The sequence below is a fragment of the Rutidosis leptorrhynchoides genome, chromosome 3 (assembly GCF_046630445.1).
Source record: "Rutidosis leptorrhynchoides isolate AG116_Rl617_1_P2 chromosome 3, CSIRO_AGI_Rlap_v1, whole genome shotgun sequence".
NCBI classification, from domain to species: domain Eukaryota; kingdom Viridiplantae; phylum Streptophyta; class Magnoliopsida; order Asterales; family Asteraceae; genus Rutidosis; species Rutidosis leptorrhynchoides.
The window spans coordinates 207,552,937-207,572,712 of record NC_092335.1 but is presented as its reverse complement, the minus strand read 5'-3'; the positions used below and the strand labels follow the sequence as shown (position 1 = coordinate 207,572,712).

Sequence of the window (19,776 nt, the reverse complement as noted above, 5' to 3'; positions counted from 1 at the left end):
TATTCTCAATAATACTAACCGTGATATAGAATAAAGATAAAGAGAAGTTTTTCCTCGACTCGCCTTAAATTCTTTATGTCATAATGTCGGAACGTTCATATGAGTCACCGTAATATAATCCCGGAAATTATATTACCCTGATTCATATGTACATTCGACATCATTTCATATAGTCAAGGTGGCGTGTCAATCAAATTAAACAACGTGAGATTAAGATGAACTAAGAGTAGATATGAGTAGAAGCGTTCGAGTATAAATGCACAAGTAGTCAGGTAATTCCTACTTCCAGTCTATATGCCGGTTGTAGTCTAGACTCACCAATGTACCCTATGACTCGGGGTTGACACTAATGAACTCTAAATCCCTACAACCAACGCTCTGATACCATCTGTAGCGACCCGACCAAATCGTCATTGACGGCGCCGTCTACTTAGGTCCCGTTACGTGGTCATAAGTCTTTAAAACAACGTTTGACCAAAAGATATGTCGCATTCATTTCAAATGTAAAGGTTGTTCAAGTTTACAAGAATAGTTCCACCACAAGTTACGATACAAAGTTTTAAGTACAAATGAAACTTATGCGACACAATTTAAAAGTATCCAAAAGACGCTCCATGTATGCATATATATACTCGACATCCAATGCAAGTATCAAAATAATGAGCGGAAGCATGTATCATGTATCGTTCAAGGACCTGAGAAAAAAACATAGAAATCTGTCAACGAAAACGTTGGTGAAATCATAGGTTTAAGTAAGTAAGTACAAGTGAACCACAAGATTTGCATCAATGAAATAATAGTAATACATTCCAAAAGTTTGTTTCACGAGCACCCAATTATCAATGCTTAACGTTTCCTTCCATTGAACCCCATCACTTAGTGCTAGAACATACACTGTTTCTCGAAAATATATTTCATTCGTAAACGGTAGCGAACCGTTTGAATGAGGGTTTGTCAAACCCATATGGATCCATATAACATAAGTTCTCGCTTACACCCGGCAAGTGTAACTAATGATAATCGAATTGAGGATTTTGTTCTAAACTCGTATGTAGAATGTTTGTTTTCCTGTACTTGTGTTCACTTAGTAAAGAAATGTTTATGTTTTCTCATCCCAAATGTAAGTTCAAAAAGAGTAAAAGTGGGACTATGATCTCACCTTGAGTGCACGAGTAGTAAAGTACTTCACAAAATAACGTGTGCGAAGGATAGTGCTAGTCTTGACCTAAACAAATAGGTCGTATTAATAACGGTAAATACGATAGGTCAAAGATGTTCAATTAGTCCTATGGCTCGTTACGACTCGATTATTTAGCAAGTGAAATCAAATTGTCAAGTTTCATGCAAGGTACAAGTATATAAACAAGTTAGGAAGGTTGCATAATCATTTGGTTAAGTTTGACAAAAAGTCAAACTTTGGTCGGTCAAAGTCAACGAAAAAGTCAACACGTTCGGGTCGTGTTCCGAACTATTTTTCTGAGGTTTTTAATCATGTATGAGCATGCTAGGACAAGTTACATGTGAATCGGAGGTGCGTAGCATAGCAAACATTATTCGAAAATTGACCAAGTTGGACAGACCCAAACGGCGCGCCGCGCGGGTATATGGCGCGCCGCGCCAATACCTGTGCAGAGAATTCTGGCAGTTTTTAAGTTTTATGCACGAACCTAACTTCAAACAATCACCATTTATGATCCGCAAACAATCAAGACGAGTATCTTATACCGTTGGGAAGGTAATTTGACGAGGAAAACAACTAAACACATTTCATCAATCAATCTACCTATCACAACAACCAAAACCGCATCTAATGCTTAACATTAACCGCATACAAGTTCATAAATGCAATTCAATGATTCGGGCAACCAATTTACATGAATGATATGCCGTTTCGAAGGTAATCAAGCATACAATCCAACTAAACACTTACCAATAATAATCCATGGCATTCAATGCATCAAAAGTCCATTTCAAGTTCATCAAACCCTAACCCAAATTCACCAAAATCAATAATCAAGTTCATGAAGTTTTCTAAGGCAACCTACACATCAAATTGAAGCTAGTGATGCTAGTAACACAATTAAAACATCAACTTTTAACATCTAACAACATATGATCATCCAAAATTCAAGAACAACACACCAAAATTCAAGTTCATGCTAGTTACACTAAAACAACGAGATCGAGCATATAAATCATATATTCATGTTAGACTTGAGCCATAGACACTAATTAACACTTTTATAAGTTAAAAACTTCAAGAACACAAAATCTAGTGATTTTAGAAAGTTACCCAAATGAGATGAAGTTGGTACCAAAATGAAGAGGATGAAGAGAGGATCACAAATATGTAGTTTATTTTGTTGTAAGCCTCCTAGATCGAATTTAGATGATGATTGAATGAATTTGGTTTTGAGAGTGTGTTCTTGCTAGAGAGAAAGAGAGAGATGGAGATGAAAGTGAATGGGTGAAAGGGGTTTGACCCTTTGACCTAGTCAAGGGTTTGATCCCTTGTCAAGTTTAGTCCCTCAACTTTCGTTCGGGTGCGGGAATTACCTAAACGAGATAATTTAAAACGCGTATCAACGGGAGATGTTATAAACATATAACGGACTTTATATTAGTATAACGGAAAAGTAAATGGAAAAATGCGGGATGTTACATGTATATAATGGGAATTTCGGGTTCATTGTTAGGGTTACGAATCCAAAACATCCTAAAGTGTCCAATCCGATTCCCTGGTTCTCTAGCATTGGTTTTGGTCGATCTTAATCGTTCTAAAGTCTTATAATACATTAAGATCAAAGGTTAATTGTGCGATTTGAGTATAAAACCCAATATCGAGTTTTTCCACACTCGATATTGAAGATTAGATAATTTATCTTGTTTACACGATCCTACATTATGCCAATCTCATGCCAATGTCACACAACTATTGGATATACATCGCCAATCAACTGACTATTTCATGTCGCCAACCATTTGTCTTCTTCAAGTATAATTTATCATGAAAAAAATGGTTTTAATAACTTGTACATTTTGCTTTATTGTGGTTTGAATTATTTATTTTTAGTGGTTGAGAAAGAGTGTGATGGTTGGAAGTGATATGTGATGGGTTAGTGATAGAAAGGAAATGAGAAGAAAATAGTGATGTGGCGCTGATGTAACAGTATGTTAATCTGAAGAGATACTTCATTGTTGGGAATGCTCTTATAAATCGGATTATATAATTATATAATTAATTAATACATGTATATAAAGGTAACTATCATATTTAATTCATGAGTTTTAAATAACAATATTATATTTTAAGAAAATTCTACTACATTAAACACAGTTTGTTGAGTAAACAGATAAGTTTTCCATGTTCATGCTATCGAGAGGCAACTATTTTTAATGTTTGTTTTTTCTTTGTTATGGCAAGAGCCGATATAGAAGTCGAACGCTTTAGTTTGGATGAAACAGTGCCCAAGGTTAAACAACTGCCGTTTAATTCCCAACAACGTAATTTGTGTGTGGACGAAAATGCTCTCACATTTTGAGCATGTGATCGCACTTAACGTCAAGAAAACTAACGGGTTATAGTGTTTGGGTCAACGATGTCGAAAGTGGATAGTTTAGGGTCATCTACGCTGGAAAAAAATATAAAGGTTTGCCTTGCTATTTAATACAAACATCATGGACCATTGGCGCAATTTTGTCTTTATAATACCATCCCAGCTTCAAAAATTAGGACACAGCAAAGATTATCTAGAAACCCGGTTTTAAGACTTGGGATTGATGTTTTTATACCAACATACCTAAGTTTGGACACACCTAAGTTTACACTTTTAGCTCTTTGAAAAAAGATTTGGCGTTGAATCGACCGTAATCTTAAATAATGCTTGGATTTGAACATGCTAAATGATACATTATAAACAATAAACGGATGACCTTTTTCATGTTTAGGTTATGTAAGGACGACGAATCTTTATTGAATCAGATGTAGGCGATATAATTAACGTATCACGATTTGAGCGTTTTTGACCTTTTTCGTATCCACTTTAAGATGTTACCCTAGTGATATATCTACATCTTGTAACATCCTAACGCCTTTCGAGTTGGACAATGTAAAACTGAATACTGGACTCGCCATGGTGTGTCAAATCTTAATCGAATTTTGAAAATTTATTGAGATTTGATCATGAAAAAATTTATGTAGATGCTCCATAACTTTCAACTGCCAACTTTAACTATACATGTTTGACACCTTGTTAATATATTAAGGAGTATATATATGTTACGTGCGATGCTTATTGGCCAACAAAGATATGATTCCTGTTTTATTTTGGACCGATCAAAACTCAAAATTAGAACACCATTGTTTTTCCCGTAATTATCGTATATTAGCTTCAAAATTATTAGGATCTCCAGTCAGTCAGGTGTTATTATTTCACTGATTCAATCTAATTATTGTCCACAATCCATTTCAGAAAAAAATACAGAACACAATGAAATGCATTTTCAACACAACCAGATATTATTTTCCTTTAATCATCATTTAATTAGTTATTTGCAACCCAATTCTGCTGGGTACTTTTCCCCTCATTAGGATTGATAATATTTTTGCATATTATAATAATAATTATTAAGATTAAGATTAAGAAGAAAAGACAATGTCATTCACAGGAACATTGGATAAATGCAAGACTTGTGATAAGACTGTTTATTTTGTTGATTTATTGTCTGTTGATGGGATTACTTATCATAAATCTTGTTTTAGATGCACCCATTGTAAAGGCACTCTTTCGGTTCGTTTCCCATATCTTTTTCTGTGTCTTCAATCTTTATGTTTTCTTCGTTTTTCGCTGGTTTATGATTTACATCTCGGAGACATTAATTAGTTTTCAATCGTTTGTTCTCGTTTATTATAAGAGATATATAACTTTTAAAAAGTTTCTTAATTCGTGTATACATCTTTTTCGTATAACTAATCATGTTAATTTATTAAGATTCTGTACGCAAATAAACTTTTTCATGTCATTGTTAAGAAACAACTAGTTTGACCATAAAAAGTCAAACATTGACTTTTTAACGTATGACATTCTATTGCAGATGAATAGCTACTCATCCATGGATGGAGTCCTTTACTGCAAGCCTCACTTTGAACAACTCTTCAAGGAATCTGGAAATTTTAGCAAGAATTTTCAAACAGGCAAGACCTTTAACAACATTATGCATACATACACATGTCTATAAATAATTTCTTTTTACTAACTTTATTATCTTGAATGATATTGATTTTACAAATTTTATCCAACTTTAGCAGCGAAACCGGATAGAGAAAACACGGTACGTTAATCACATAATTTTGTTCTATTTTTATTTAGAGATATAACCTTAAGTTGAGGATATTCTTAAGAATATTTTGAAATTAAATTGATGACGATGCAGTCAAGGGCTCCAAGCAAACTGTCATCTTTGTTCTCTGGTACCCAAGACAAATGCAGACAATGTAACAAAACTGTCTACCCCCTCGAAAAGGTTCGTACATTTCTTTGATATTTGTAGTTTTTTTCTCTCATTACAACCATGCTTCTATATCGCAAAGCCAAAACTCAAAAAAAAAAAAAAAAAAAAAAAAAAGACAATTGGGTTATTTTGGGTATCTGACGTATCTGACCCGTTTTGCGAGCCGAATAATCCCAGGGCTACCAGCCGCTTTGCTGGTAGGCCGAAGTCGACGTGGGTGAATATCTGTTGCGACAAAGGGGTATACTTTTTTGCTCCTAGGATTCAAACTTGAGACCTTTAAGTATTTCCACCCTTAGAGACCAGGTCTTTTCCACCGGGCCAAATTGAAATATTTGATAATAAACTGAAAGACTAATTATGGACGTTTATAGATAACGATGGAAGGTGAACCATACCACAAACTATGCTTCAAATGTGCTCATGGCGGCTGTCCTCTTACGCACTCATCATATGCTGCACTTGATGGTGTCCTATACTGCAAACACCATTTTGCTCAACTCTTTATGGAAAAAGGAAATTACACTCATGTCCTTGAGGCTGCAAATAGAAAGAGCAATGCAAAACCAGAAGATGTTGCACCGGACCCACCACCGCCAGAGGAGGAAGGTGGTGGCGGCGGAGATAATGGCGGAGGAGGAGCGGAGGAAGAGGAGAGTCAGCCAGAACCACCGCCACCGGAGGAGGAGGAGAAGCCACCAGAAGACAATAGTCCTAAAGATACTTAAAAAAACAATACATTATACATACACAAAATTCTATATCTTGGTTTCTTTGTTAAATGTAATTTTCTCAAGAACTTTTTTTTTCTTCACCATTGAGATTATAATGTGTAGTCTTATAAAATTCAATTATAAATCAAGGAACTATCTTGGAAATATGTGTCATATGTTCAATATCATTAGTTACATGAACTTTTTGCAATAAAGATGTATATTTATTTTCTTTTGTATTGTCTCAACTTCAATTCACAGATCAAACATAACATTTACCCAAATAATGCATTCTCTCTAGACATGATAGTAGCAAAATTCAACAAAAAGCAACCCATTTTCACATACATGGGTTAAAAATTACCCATTCTACATGTACATAACCTCTGAAGCTATGAATAAAACGACAATACTACTTCAAATTTTTGACCAAAAAATATGGTCAATAGTTTAAGCTTTTATTCTTCCAATATTCATCTTCCCACATTGCAACTTGTTTTATCGCTCTTGTTCTGTTATCTAATATACGTATAAGAGTCAACGGGTCGTATGGTGGAGGCATCGTACATGGGAACGTATCTGTTGGGGCCCGCACGAGTGATTCCTCCATGAACTTCCTCCATTTTCCGTCTGCAAAGCATACCATTGACTCCGAACATAACTCTACTGCTTTCGTAGGGACCACAGGTTTAAACTTCAAGAGCTTAGCGTATTCAGTCAATAGATGTAACATGTAATCATAAACATAATCCATCTTCATGTCTTCATGTACAAACCGGCTTGCAGCCTCACCCATCTCTTGTGCCTAATGGAAGCATCATATTACAGATTATATGTTCTTTCTTAAAATGACCAAAATACCCTTAACGAACACGATCAAAATCTCACCTTTGAGGTATGATTGTTGCCCCATTCAACGGCAAACTTAAGAGATTTGCACTTGTTAGTTTCTCGAATTGGCCAAATATGCTCGAGTGGTTCCAACCCCCTTGCAAAGAATGTGTAGTAATGTGGGGTCACATATAACGTTGGCGAATCACATGCTAATATGTACTTCTCACTAACGGACCATGCCCATCCTTCAACGTATATCTTATACCTGCCCATAAATTTAGTCAAAAGATCAAAATTTCACATATAATCTAAACTGTTTTATATCAGCTATAATATTAATATTAGTTACCTGTGAGTACATTGATCTTCAACATTTGAATGCTTGTATCCTTGTGCAGATTCATTTTCCCAGTTCTGTTTCAAACACTCAAATGATAATACATAATACATGAATTGATCATCTTAGATATGAACTTTTTTTAATACAAGGACACCAAACGACCCTAACAACATTAACTGTAACAGCTAGCAAGTACAACGATACCAAACAACTTTTACAGCAAGAACCTCACCACAAAAACCTCAATTACGAAATAATATAATAAGAAACTACGAAATAATTACCTGAAAATACAAACGCGTATTCCAATCGGTATGCGATGTATGATTAATATTGCACTTGATAAGATCAGCTCTAATAGGAGAAACATGAGGATTACCCTTCCAATAAGCATAAGGTACTCTGTCTTTCCATTTCACTTTCTTATTTCCTTCTTTAATGTTCTTCAGTGTAATTTCCCATGGCTTTTGATTTGTTTCTGGCCTATTTTAATATTATCAAACTTCTTATAGATTAACATAAAATAATCTATAAAATAACTTGTATTAGTATCATATATAAACATCTAAATAATGCATCTCATTAGTCAATAAACTGTAGTTTGAAGTCTCACTAGAGACATATGAGTATATACTACATAACGAGTAGAGAGTGGCTAGCGCGTTGCTTCAGGACATATGATATTGCTATCTACCTTAAACCTTGAAAAAAGTATCTTTTCAAAAAAAGAAACTAAAAAGAAAATAATGACGTCATGTTGTGACGTCAGCATCAGATAAAAAAAAGAGATTACCAAAATATCACCAATAATGAACAGAACCAACCGGCACTGACGTAAAATGACACTCAACATAGCAACAATTAGTTTTCAACGCGCGTTTTCGTCGCATATTTTTATGCGCATTTTTCACTCGCGTTTTTGACCAGCGCGAGGCGCGTTTTCGACGCCCCTTTTTCAGGGCGCGCGTTCGGAAGAGATACATCAAAAAATACAAATAAGAACAATTTTACTAGCCCGACCCAACCGACCCGGGTCTTGACCCAACCAACCCGGGTCTCGACCCAACCCGTTCGATCCATTTTAATTTCGACCCGTTTCGACCCAAACTCATTTGATCTTTGACCCAACGCGACCCGTTTGCCAGGTATAGTATTATGTATAGTGTATAATGTGAAAAATTTTGCTACACGATAAGATAATTACTTACCATCCCCAAAACGACCAATCGGGTGAGACGATATCCAAGCTCCAAGGATCAGAACAATACTTAAACAACGGTGGGGGCCCAGGGTTGGGTTTCTTGAAGTACTGCTTTACGTTGAACACTGGTCTATCATCACAATTAAACATAAGTTCAAGATCAGGTACTCTACCAGGATACCGTCTTAACAATTGTTGAAACCCCCATAATGTGAAAAAATCGCGAGTCTGAATTGACTTTCTGAATCTATCTACGTACGCTTTTCCATTAACGATTACTAGTTGAAAATGTGCTGTTGATTGTGCTCTTTCAACCATGTCTCTAGTGATTCCTGTATTTTTCCAGTGACGTAAATCTTCATGGATCCAACGAAAGTAATCAGGACATGTCTTGACAGATGTACGGTATAGATTGTTGTGAGTTGTTGGGTAGTTTTTCTGACAAATTGGTGTTTTGTTCCATGTATTGCAGTCAAGAGGGAAATCATAAACCTCTTTTGTTTGGAATTGCAAAATTGGTTGACTTGAAAACATAGACTGCATGCACAATGAGATATGTTAGTCAGATTAGGACATAAAATTGAAAAAAAAAATTGACCCAAAATTAAAGCTGCCAAATTCGACCCATTTGACCCAAAACAACCCATCAACCCATTTGAGACGTTACATAAACGGGCTATATAATGGGTCTAAATAGTGGCGGAGCCACGTGTTCCCCTATGGGGGCACGTGACCCCAACGAAAATATGATAACTTCACTGACCGACTTTATATTTCGTAGGAAAATCAATATATTTCACCACTTTTCACTATTTTGTCTTAGTGTGACCCCATTGTCATGCATCGATAATTGTTTTTATATTCTTTAAAGTTACTAGGAGAGATTTAATAATGTATATATATACATGGAATTTTATTATGGTTGATTTGATTTTTTGAGGATTTAAGTCATCACATAACAATTCTAATTTACTTTTATATGTTTATATTTGCTTACGTTTGTGCAATTTTACTGTATATAGTAGTTTGTTACATCTCGAGAATTTATTATTAGTATTACCAAGATTGCAAAAGACGTGAGACAGGGTTTAGATGGTCGGGTTTTAAAAAGGTCGAGACGTTCGAGACGGTGTCGAGACAGACGGTGACCAAAGTTGACTTTTTAAATACATAAGTATATAAATCTATATATGTATACAAATTTTAAAGTCAAAAAATTTAATTGACTAATTTGTACCCATAATCGCTATCACCGTTACTTTAATACAAAAAGTTTAAACTAAAATACGAAAAATTTGACCGATTTGACCGACTTTCTGGCTTTTCCGAATTTTGACAGACTTTGACCAGATTTTTTTCCACTTTGACCCGAATTTTGACCATTGACTGTCATATTAGACGGTTTTCTTCGAGACGGGACGGGGTAGTCACCAAACAGTGAGTATTACTATATTTAACGGAAGATCGACTGATATTTAGTGACACCAACGACTCAATTCTCTGGCTTCACCCCTGGGTCTAATCCAGTTAATTTTTCACGAACCCAACAATTTATCAATTATATCAATTTAGGTTATTTCAACCCACAAACCCATTGACCCAACCCAAATTACCACCTTTAATTTATCACAAAATAGAACTCTTGAATATATGGGAATGGTATATTATGTTGTTGTAACTTTAAAGGCCTTCTGAAATTTTTATATTTGTGTAGTATCCATTTGATTACCTAATTGTACCAATTTTGACATTCTGTAGTTAGCACATTGATAGCAAAAAAATGACTACATTACAAATTACAAAGTTATATAACAAAATTAGTGTAAATGAGGTTAAAATATTTTCTAAAGAAGATTGGGGGATCAATAGATGACTTACAAGATCTAACCAACATGTAGCCATCACGAACACGAAAACAAAAACAGTTAGCGCAACTATAAAAAACCGAGTACAACTCGTTATAGCACGATTACGACCTGCAGTTGATGGCCTGAGCCAATATATTTTCTTACATTTTCCTTCATGTAAGTTTTTCATATTTTTGATTTACTTGCTAAATACAGTTTCACTCAATCTATATATGCATAATAATGTAGCAAGGGTCATAAAAATGGTGAGTATCATGTGAAAGCATGCTTAACACCTAGCTAATATTGTGAAAGGGTAACTTTAATTATATGAAAACAATAAAAATGTGACCAGCATTTGAAGCATCATTCGTAACCTTGTTTGGCTACTTTTTGCTATAATTGGAACCTTTAAATTTACTTTTTGTCTTTCCTTTATGTAAAATGAGTTTCTATACATTTAATGTTAAAATAGAAGGGTATGGTATAATAATCTGGATTGATCTTGAATCGTGTGAAACACTTTTGTAATTAATTATTTCCACCCCATCAACCCTCGGGTTACAAGAAATCCAAATTGGGATAAGATAAGACTAAAATTCGTTTCCAGGTAAGAAGAAATAGAATCAATATCAGAGTGTTTTTGTTATTTTCTGTGTGTTCTAGAATGGAAAGTGATTAACAGTTTTCTGGATGGAAACTTGTTAAAGCAGTTAAATACGAAAGGGTGCGATCAAAGGTTACAACTCTTCGTTTTGGCGGAAAACCTGTTTACTCAACAGAAGACATGATTTTTGGCGGGAAAATTTGTTTACGCAATTAAGTATTATCACCCTATCAACCCGAGCCCCGCGAGGGACGCTGCCCACTGGACCCCTGCTCGCTCACCTGGGAACGGGACCCCAGCTAGGGGCGCTGCCCCTTGGACCCCGCAAAGGGGGGCGGCCCCCTTGACTCCCTCTATTTTCGCGACAGTATCTTGTCAACTCTTACGGACGTGCACTCCGCACTCTCCAAACCCGTTATTAAGTATAGTTAGATAACTTTTATTTTCAAGTAATTACAATTATCTAAAATGATTGTTAGATGACACTAAAGTCACCAACATTTAAAAGCCTATGTTAAAACAACTTTTCATTGTAAAAGTTTGCCACATAAGCCAATTTAGTGCAGAATAAAATCAACTAGAAAAACATTGTCAAACGAGAAATACTTAACATAATTTGTCAAATTATAATATATATGTTATCATGGTTAAACTTCAATATGGTATCATAAAACTGTTTCAATTCTCACATTATTCATCAATTGCATAGATCAGTTAAAATAGCACTGTAAATAAAGAGCCTAATGCTAGCCGATATTGTTACTAGCCCATTTAATATTGGGCTCAGCCTATTAGTCACCATTGGTTGTTAGGGTTTATTCATATATTGTATTTATATGCATCGATCAATTAAATAACACAATTTAAATTTATATGCTTTATATCATGGTAATCAGAGCCATACTCACAAATTAATTTTCTTTCTTCAAAATACTTCTCAAATATTGGTCTTTTTTTTTTTTTTTTTTTTTTTTTTTTGTTATTACTATCCCTCCGGTTGAATCATCAATATTATTTTTATCAGTGACGGTGGCTATTTTGCAAGACACAACACAAATCCACAAAGATATCTCATTTTTCAATTTTTTCTTCCCAACGTGCCACGCAACCTTCTTGGCTACAATTGTTCTTAATCAGCATATTGATTGAATATTAATTAGTGCCTACTTTTTTTTTTCTTAAAAAAAAAAAAAAAAAAAAAAAAGGTCATATTTTCACGTTGCTGTTTTTACACATAAAGTGGAAGCCACATAGCATAGCAGATCATATTTATTCAAAGTAAACTCCACGCGTCACAAATCATATTACAGTTATAGGTCTACCGACTCAGAAGCCCAACTAATTAAAGTTATTCAGGCCCAAAATCATATTACAGTCCAACAGCAGACCCAACAGCAGGCCCAATGCTTTTACACAGCCCATCCCGCTTCTTTTACTGATTACGGTGATGCCGGGTGGCACATGGACATGGGTGCGTCTTCACATCTTACCTCCTATATTAATAATCTTAGTACTGTTTTTAATAATTGCAAATATTCATTAGTAGCCGTTGGTAACGGGAACATAATTCCCGTCACTAACACCGGCCATAGCTTGTTACCCAATGTCCACCGACCCTTACATTTAAATAATGTACTTGTAACCCCTAACATCGTTAAAAACCTTATATATGTTCGTCAATTTACCCGTGATAATCTAGTTTCTGTTGAATTTGATCCTTTTGGATTTTCTGTAAAAGATTATCTGACACATCGTCTGCTTCTTCGATGTGATAGCACTGGGGATCTCTACCCACTTACATCACCCACCCCTCACTCTTCTCAGCAAGCTCTTCTCACCAGTCCAGTCATATGGCATCAACGTCTCGAACATCCCGGACATGATTTTTTTCGAAATCTCCTTTCTAATAAAGATATTATTTGTAATAAATCGTCGCCCCCCATTCTTTGTTATGCCTGCCAGCTTGGCAAACATGTGAGACTCCCTTTTTCTGTTTCTAGTTCTAATGTTAATTCTACTTTTGATATTATCCATTCGAATTTATGGACATCTCCTGTTTCTACTCTTAGTGGTTTAAAGTATTATGTTATATTTCTTGATCATTTTTCGCATTATGTATGGGTTTTTCCGCTACGCAATAAATCTGATGCGATTACCACATTTATACAGTTTCGTACATTTGTTCGCACTCAGTTTAACAAAGAAATCAAAGCTTTCCAATGTGATAATGGGGGTGCATTCGATAATTCTGCTTTCCATCAACTTCTTCAAACTAACGAAATTCAGTTTCGTTTCTTCCCCTTACACTTCTCAACAAAACGGGAAGTCCGAACGTATGATCCGCACCATTAATAACCTTATCCGCACACTTCTCTTTCAAGTTCACCTTCCACCCACTTACTGGGCAGAAGCGCTCCATATGGCAGCCTACCTACTCAATATTCTTCCCTCCTCTGCAATCAACCACGAAATCCCATACTCTCGTTTATACAAACAAAAACCCAACTACACCACTCTCCGTGTCTTCGGGTGCCTCTGCTACCCACACCTCCCCACCACTAACAAACTCGCTCCTCGCTCTACTCCTTGGATCTTCCTTGGGTACCCCTCTAATCATCGGGGTTATCGATATCTCGATCTTACAACTAATAGAATCATCCTCAATCGTCATGTCACATTTGACGAGACATCCTTTCCCTTTGGCTCCATGACACCCACTCAGCCACCGTCTTATGACTTTCTCAATCCTCCTCCTAATCTATTTTCTCGATCATATCATCTCTCTAATCATGATCTACCTCCTCCTACTACGGAGACACAGCCTCCTCCTAATGAGGCTACCGACATCACTCCTCCCCTAGATTCCTCTTTGGAGACTCAGCCTCCTCCTAATGAGACTACTGCCATTGCACCTCATGCTACGTAGACACAGCCTCCTCCTACTGAGGCTACATCTTCCACTACCTCCACTCAGTCCATGATCACTCGCACGCGTGTCGGTACCACCAAAATAGTCCAACGGCTCAATCTTCACACCACTGTCATCTCTCCCGTCCCTCGCACTTACCCTGAAGTCCTTAGCGACCCTAATTGGAAATAAGCTATGACTGAGGAATATAATGCTTTAATTAACAACAGTACTTGGACTCTTGTGCCTCGTCCATCGGACACGAACATAGTTCGCTCCATGTGGCTCTTTAAGCACAAGTTTGATGCAGACGGTAATTTGAGCAGGTATAAGGCTCGACTCGTTGCTAACGGTCGGAGCCAGCAGGTTGGCATTGACTGTGATGAGACTTTTAGCCCAGTTGTCAAACCAGCATCGATACGTACAGTCCCCAGCTTGGCACTTTCTCGACTCTGGCCAATTCATCAGCTGGATGTCAAGAATGCCTTTCTTCACGAACATCTTTCATAGACGGTTTATATGCACCAGCCACCGGGGTTTCGGGATCCCAGATACCCGGATCATGTCTGCTTATTGCAGAAATCTCTATATGGCCTTAAACAGGCCCCTCGCGCCTGGTTTCAGCGCTTTGCGGGATATGCGCAGCGGATTGGTTTCTACCAAATCCGTTGTGATACATCTCTTTTTATTTATCGTCAGGGACCTGATACAGCCTACATGCTTCTATATGTTGATGATATTGTGTTTACCGCCTCCTCTACAGAGTTACTTCAGCGGATTATTTCTTCCTTACATAAGAAATTTGCTATGACTGATTTGGGTCCCTTAAGTTACTTTCTTGGGATTCACGCCACCCGCACCACCTCTGGGATGTTTTTTTCTCAGAGGCAATATTCTACCGAGATTATTGAGAATGCCCATGTGCCATCCTTGCAGGACCCCGGTTGAACCGGGTGCCAAGCTTACTAGTCAAAGACCTCCTATCAAGGATTCGACTCTCTATCGGAGCCTTGCAGGCGCATTACAATATCTTACATTCACCCGTCTATACATCTCAAACGCCGTGCAGCAGATCTGCCTTTTCATGCACGATCCTCGGGAACAGCACATGCATGCCTTGAAAAGGATCATTCGCTATATACAGGGTACTACTGATCTCATTTTACAGTTATACGCATCATCTCCCACTACTTTGGTTGCATATTCTGACGCTGATTGGGCTGGCTGCCCTACTACCAGACGTTCTACCTCAGGCTACTGTGTGTTCCTTAGTAACAACCTTCTCTCATGGTCATCAAAGCGGGAACTCACGCCCTCTCGCTCTAGTGGCAAAGCGGAGTACCGTGGGGTTGCCAATGCTGTTGCAGAGACTTGTTGGATTCGTAACCTTCTCCGAGAGCTTCATTATCCTCTCACCTCCGCTACCCTGGTATACTGTGATAATGTAAGTTCGGTCTACAAGTCTACTAACCCGGTTCAGCAACAGCGGACCAAGCACATTGAGATCGACATTCACTTTGTTCACGATCTCGTTGCTCAGGGGCAGGTACGGGTTCTTCACGTGCCATCCAGATATCAGTTTGCAAACATCTTCACCAAAGGTCTTCCGTATGCACTTTTGATGAGTTCAGATCCAGTTTGAGCGTCCGCAGTACTCGTGCTCCAACTGCGGGGGGATGTTAGCCGATATTGTTATTAGCCCATTTAATATTGGGCTCAGCCTATTAGTCACCATTGGTAGTTAGGGTTTATCCATATATTGTATTTATACATTGTTGGAAATTTAGTGTAATTGAGGGATTTAATCTACGCTTGTAAATGGGTTAGGAGGTACGAAGTGTACACCCATTAAGTGATAGATTACCCGGACCCGAAAGTGGTTTTCCATCATCACAAATTTGAGTGATTACGGAAGTATTATTCCTGCACCCACTTTTGCTGTTAAAAAGTTGGTGAAACATCTCCATCGTGGAGTAGGTGAAACATCTCCATCGTGGAGTTAGTGAAACATCTCCATCGTGGAGTTAGTGAAACATCTCTATCGTGCAGTTAGTGAAACATCTCTATCGTGGAGTAGGTGAAACATCTCCATCGTGGAATAATACTTGTTTTTGGGTGCCTATAAATATGGACTATCATTCATGAGAATAAACACACAAAAACACCTTAATACTCTTATGCAAAAGAGTTCTTGTTTATTGCCAATAACAAGAACTAATCTCTGTCTTATCCCAAAGTGATATTCGTGTAACCCAGGCAATAAGGGTCGAATAATTACTTTCGGAAAGTGATACCATGATTCAGTGATTTATCCGGCTATCGATTATTTTACCCTACACGAAATTTCAATAAAACCTCCAACAATCGAAAGTAATTATCTGTTATAATCGATGGCGGCTACAATGAAACACATAACGGCGAATTTCTCCAAACTTGATAAGTTTGAGGGAATTGATTTTAGGAGATGGCAAAAGAAGATGCACTTCTTTCTGAGCAGCATGAGTGTGGTGTACGTACTCAGCACACCAATTCCTGAAGATCATGGTGATGATGCCACTGTTGAACAAATTCAAAAAAGGTGCAAGTGGGAGAACGATGACTACATCGCTAGAGGTTTAATCCTCAATGGTATGGTTGATTCTCTTTTTGATATTTACCAAAATGCTGAATCTGCTAAAGAACTATGGGACTGTTTAGAAACCAAGTATATATCTGAGGATGCTTCTAGTAAAAAGTTCCTTGTGAGTAATTTTAATAATTACAAGATGGTCGATTCTAGACCGGTCTTGGAACAATACAATGAGCTCATTCGTATACTTGGTCAATTCACACAACATAAAATGAATATGGATGAGTCTATTAACGTCTCAAGCATAATTGATAAACTACCTCCATCTTGGAAAGAATTTAAACATTCTTTGAAACATAAGAAGGAGGAGTTAAATCTTGTTATGTTAGGTAGTCATCTGCGTATTGAGGAATCCCTCAGGTTGCAGGATAATGACAAGCCAAAGAGCAACGAAGTTGCTGGTACGTCTGTTGTCAATATGGTGGAACATAAAAAGTTCACTGGTAATAATGACAAAAAGGGCAAACATAAACATCAAGGTTATAACAAGGCTAATCCGAATAAGAAGTCTAAATTGACTTGTTGGAAGTGTGGTAAAACTGGACACATGAAAAGGGATTGCAAGGTTATTTTTGGTAATAATAATGCCAAAGGATCTAGCACAAGCGGTTCGGAAAATGGTTTAAACAACCACAACTCAAAAGGTCAGAATATATTTAATAATTCAAATAAGAATTATTATGTTTCATATATATCTGTAACACCCCGTTAAAAACCATTAACGGTGATGTTAACTCTGGTCCCAGTGCTTGGCTTAACTTCTATGTAACAGCAAAGTTTTACAGCAGAAGCAAAAAATACCTGAGAATAAACATGCTTAAAAAGTTAACACGAGGTTGAGTGAGTTCATAGGTTTGTCATAATTAATGATTTTGATAATAGTAATAGATCACAAGATTTCAGTTTACATAAATATCTTACACCGCAGTGTAATAAAAAGATTCTACAACCATGGGCACCTGGTAACAAGCCTTAACGATAATAATATAATAAAAAATACCCCTGATGTCTATAGAGCACCGAATCTAGTGCGATAAATACCCTAGAAGTACTAAACATCCGTTGACTGCTAGCGCGACTAGCCCGGATGGTGTTGTCAAACTCGATAGATCTATCAATAGGATTCGCGCCTACGGTACAGAGACCAATAGATTACGTTACCAAGCTAGGGGAATATTTGTGATTCTAACCCACGTAGAATTAATTTTAATACTTGTATCTATTTTGTAAAACAGATATAAAACATTGCATGCATTCTCAGCCCAAAAATATATATAAAAAGGGAACTATGAAAACTCACAATACTGTGTGATATTTCGTAGTAATTACGAGTATGATGGCACTGAACAAGTGCAGAGTTGTCCTTGGATTCACGAACCTATATCAAGTATATATATTAACACATACTCGTAATCGAATAAGTTTATATATTATTTTAATTGTTATATATATATATATATATATATATATATATATATATATATATATATATATATATATATATATATAAGTATTTGTTTGATAAAATGATTTTAAATAATGATAATGAATAAAGAGTTGTATTATTCTGTAATAACAATAATAATACTCGTCGTAAAAATGATAATAATCATAATAAGGTTTTTAAAAATAATAATAATAATAATAATAATAATAATAATAATAATAATAATAATAATAATAATAATAATAATAATAATAATAATAATAATAATAATAATATAGTTTTGATGATAGCAAAAATGTTAATTTTTGTAAAAATGATAATAACGATAATAATTTTAATAATAACAATACTAATAATAATAATTATACTTATATTAAAAATGATAATAATAGTATTATTAATTATAACATGATACTAATAATAATAGTAATAAATTGTGTTATTTTCATAATAATAATAATAATAATAATAATAATAATAATAATAATAATAATAATCATAATGATAATAATACTAAAATGGTAAAATTTGTAATACTTTTAATAATACTAATGATAATATTAATAATAATAATAATAATAATAATAATAATAATAATAATAATAATAATAATAATAATAATAATAATAATAATAATAATAATAATAATAATACTTACTACTAATACTAGTAATAATAATAATTTTAGTGGTAGCAATAATAATAGTAATTATAATTTTAATTTTTTTATTATGTTAATAATACTTGGTAACTTTTATTAGTAATAATAATAATAGTTATAGTACTAATAATAATGATAATGATTAAAATCATAATAATAATAATGATAATAATTATAATGCTAATAATAATAACAATAATAATTAAAATAAAAACTTTGATAAAGAAAACTACCTCTAAAAGCTTTTCTAAAAACATATGCCATAAACGGGACTCGAACCCGTGACCTCTCGCTAACTCGCTAACACCCTCAACCATTGTGCTGTTTCTGTTTATCTGTTTTAACCCGGACCCAAATTTATTTAATTCTTCCTTTCTATTTCACTTTTTCTTCAAAAATTTATACGATCATGAGGTATAACCAAATCATAACAGCAGGTTTACAAATTGAATTAGGATGTGGAATTGAAACCGAAATATCTTGTGATTGTTTGAATTAATATAAATCGAGAAGAAAAAAAATAAAAATAAAAGAGTGCAGCTACTGCTGCTGTCGTGGTTTGTTTAACAAAAAAATTAATGATTTTGATATTGAGAGGTTTTGAGACCTTGATTCCTAAATGAAACAAGTTCTAAATCATTCCTATAATCTTTATAAATCATCAATTTGACTTGAAAGACTGAAACAATTACGAATTTGATCAAAGAACAATTGTTTGACTTTTTGATTTCGAAACTTTGACTCACGAATTCACACTCGTTTTAAAGAATTGAGAGATGATATTTTGCAGATAGTTTGAGTGAACGATTCCTAACACGACTGCATTTAAGGATTTATAAATGGGATTCGAATTTAAGGTTTGGCTAAATAGTGAAGATGCAGAGTGTCGACTGGTTCATCTTTTCTATTTAATTCGAATAGCAGTAGTGGATTTTTGATAATGGGGATGAAGATTTGAATGATTTAATCAAACATATATCATGAAGTGGTCGATCAAAACAAAATCCCTATCAGTAGCAGATTAAAAAAAATAATCACGATGGAATACTTAATCTGCCTTTTTTTTAAATGATAAATA

At 35.4% G+C, this 19,776-nt stretch overlaps 2 protein-coding genes across 2 annotated transcripts; one reads left to right on the top strand and one right to left on the bottom strand.

Annotated features, from left to right (window-relative positions):
- The first annotated feature begins 4,655 nt into the window (after window positions 1-4,655).
- On the top strand, window positions 4,656-6,239 carry LOC139900785 (LIM domain-containing protein PLIM2b). Its single transcript, XM_071883537.1, has 5 exons — window positions 4,656-4,790; window positions 5,095-5,194; window positions 5,309-5,331; window positions 5,434-5,523; window positions 5,886-6,239. Exons 1-5 carry the CDS (start codon window positions 4,656-4,658, stop codon window positions 6,237-6,239), a joined length of 702 nt encoding a protein of 233 aa, XP_071739638.1.
- A 427-nt stretch (window positions 6,240-6,666) lies between these two features.
- LOC139900784 (uncharacterized) lies at window positions 6,667-9,133 on the bottom strand. The gene is made up of 5 exons (XM_071883536.1): window positions 8,607-9,133; window positions 7,683-7,881; window positions 7,408-7,472; window positions 7,113-7,323; window positions 6,667-7,029 (listed from the first exon to the last, which is right to left on the bottom strand). The coding sequence occupies exons 1-5, from the start codon at window positions 9,131-9,133 to the stop codon at window positions 6,667-6,669; spliced, it is 1,365 nt and encodes a 454-aa protein (XP_071739637.1).
- Window positions 9,134-19,776: the final 10,643 nt, after the last annotated feature.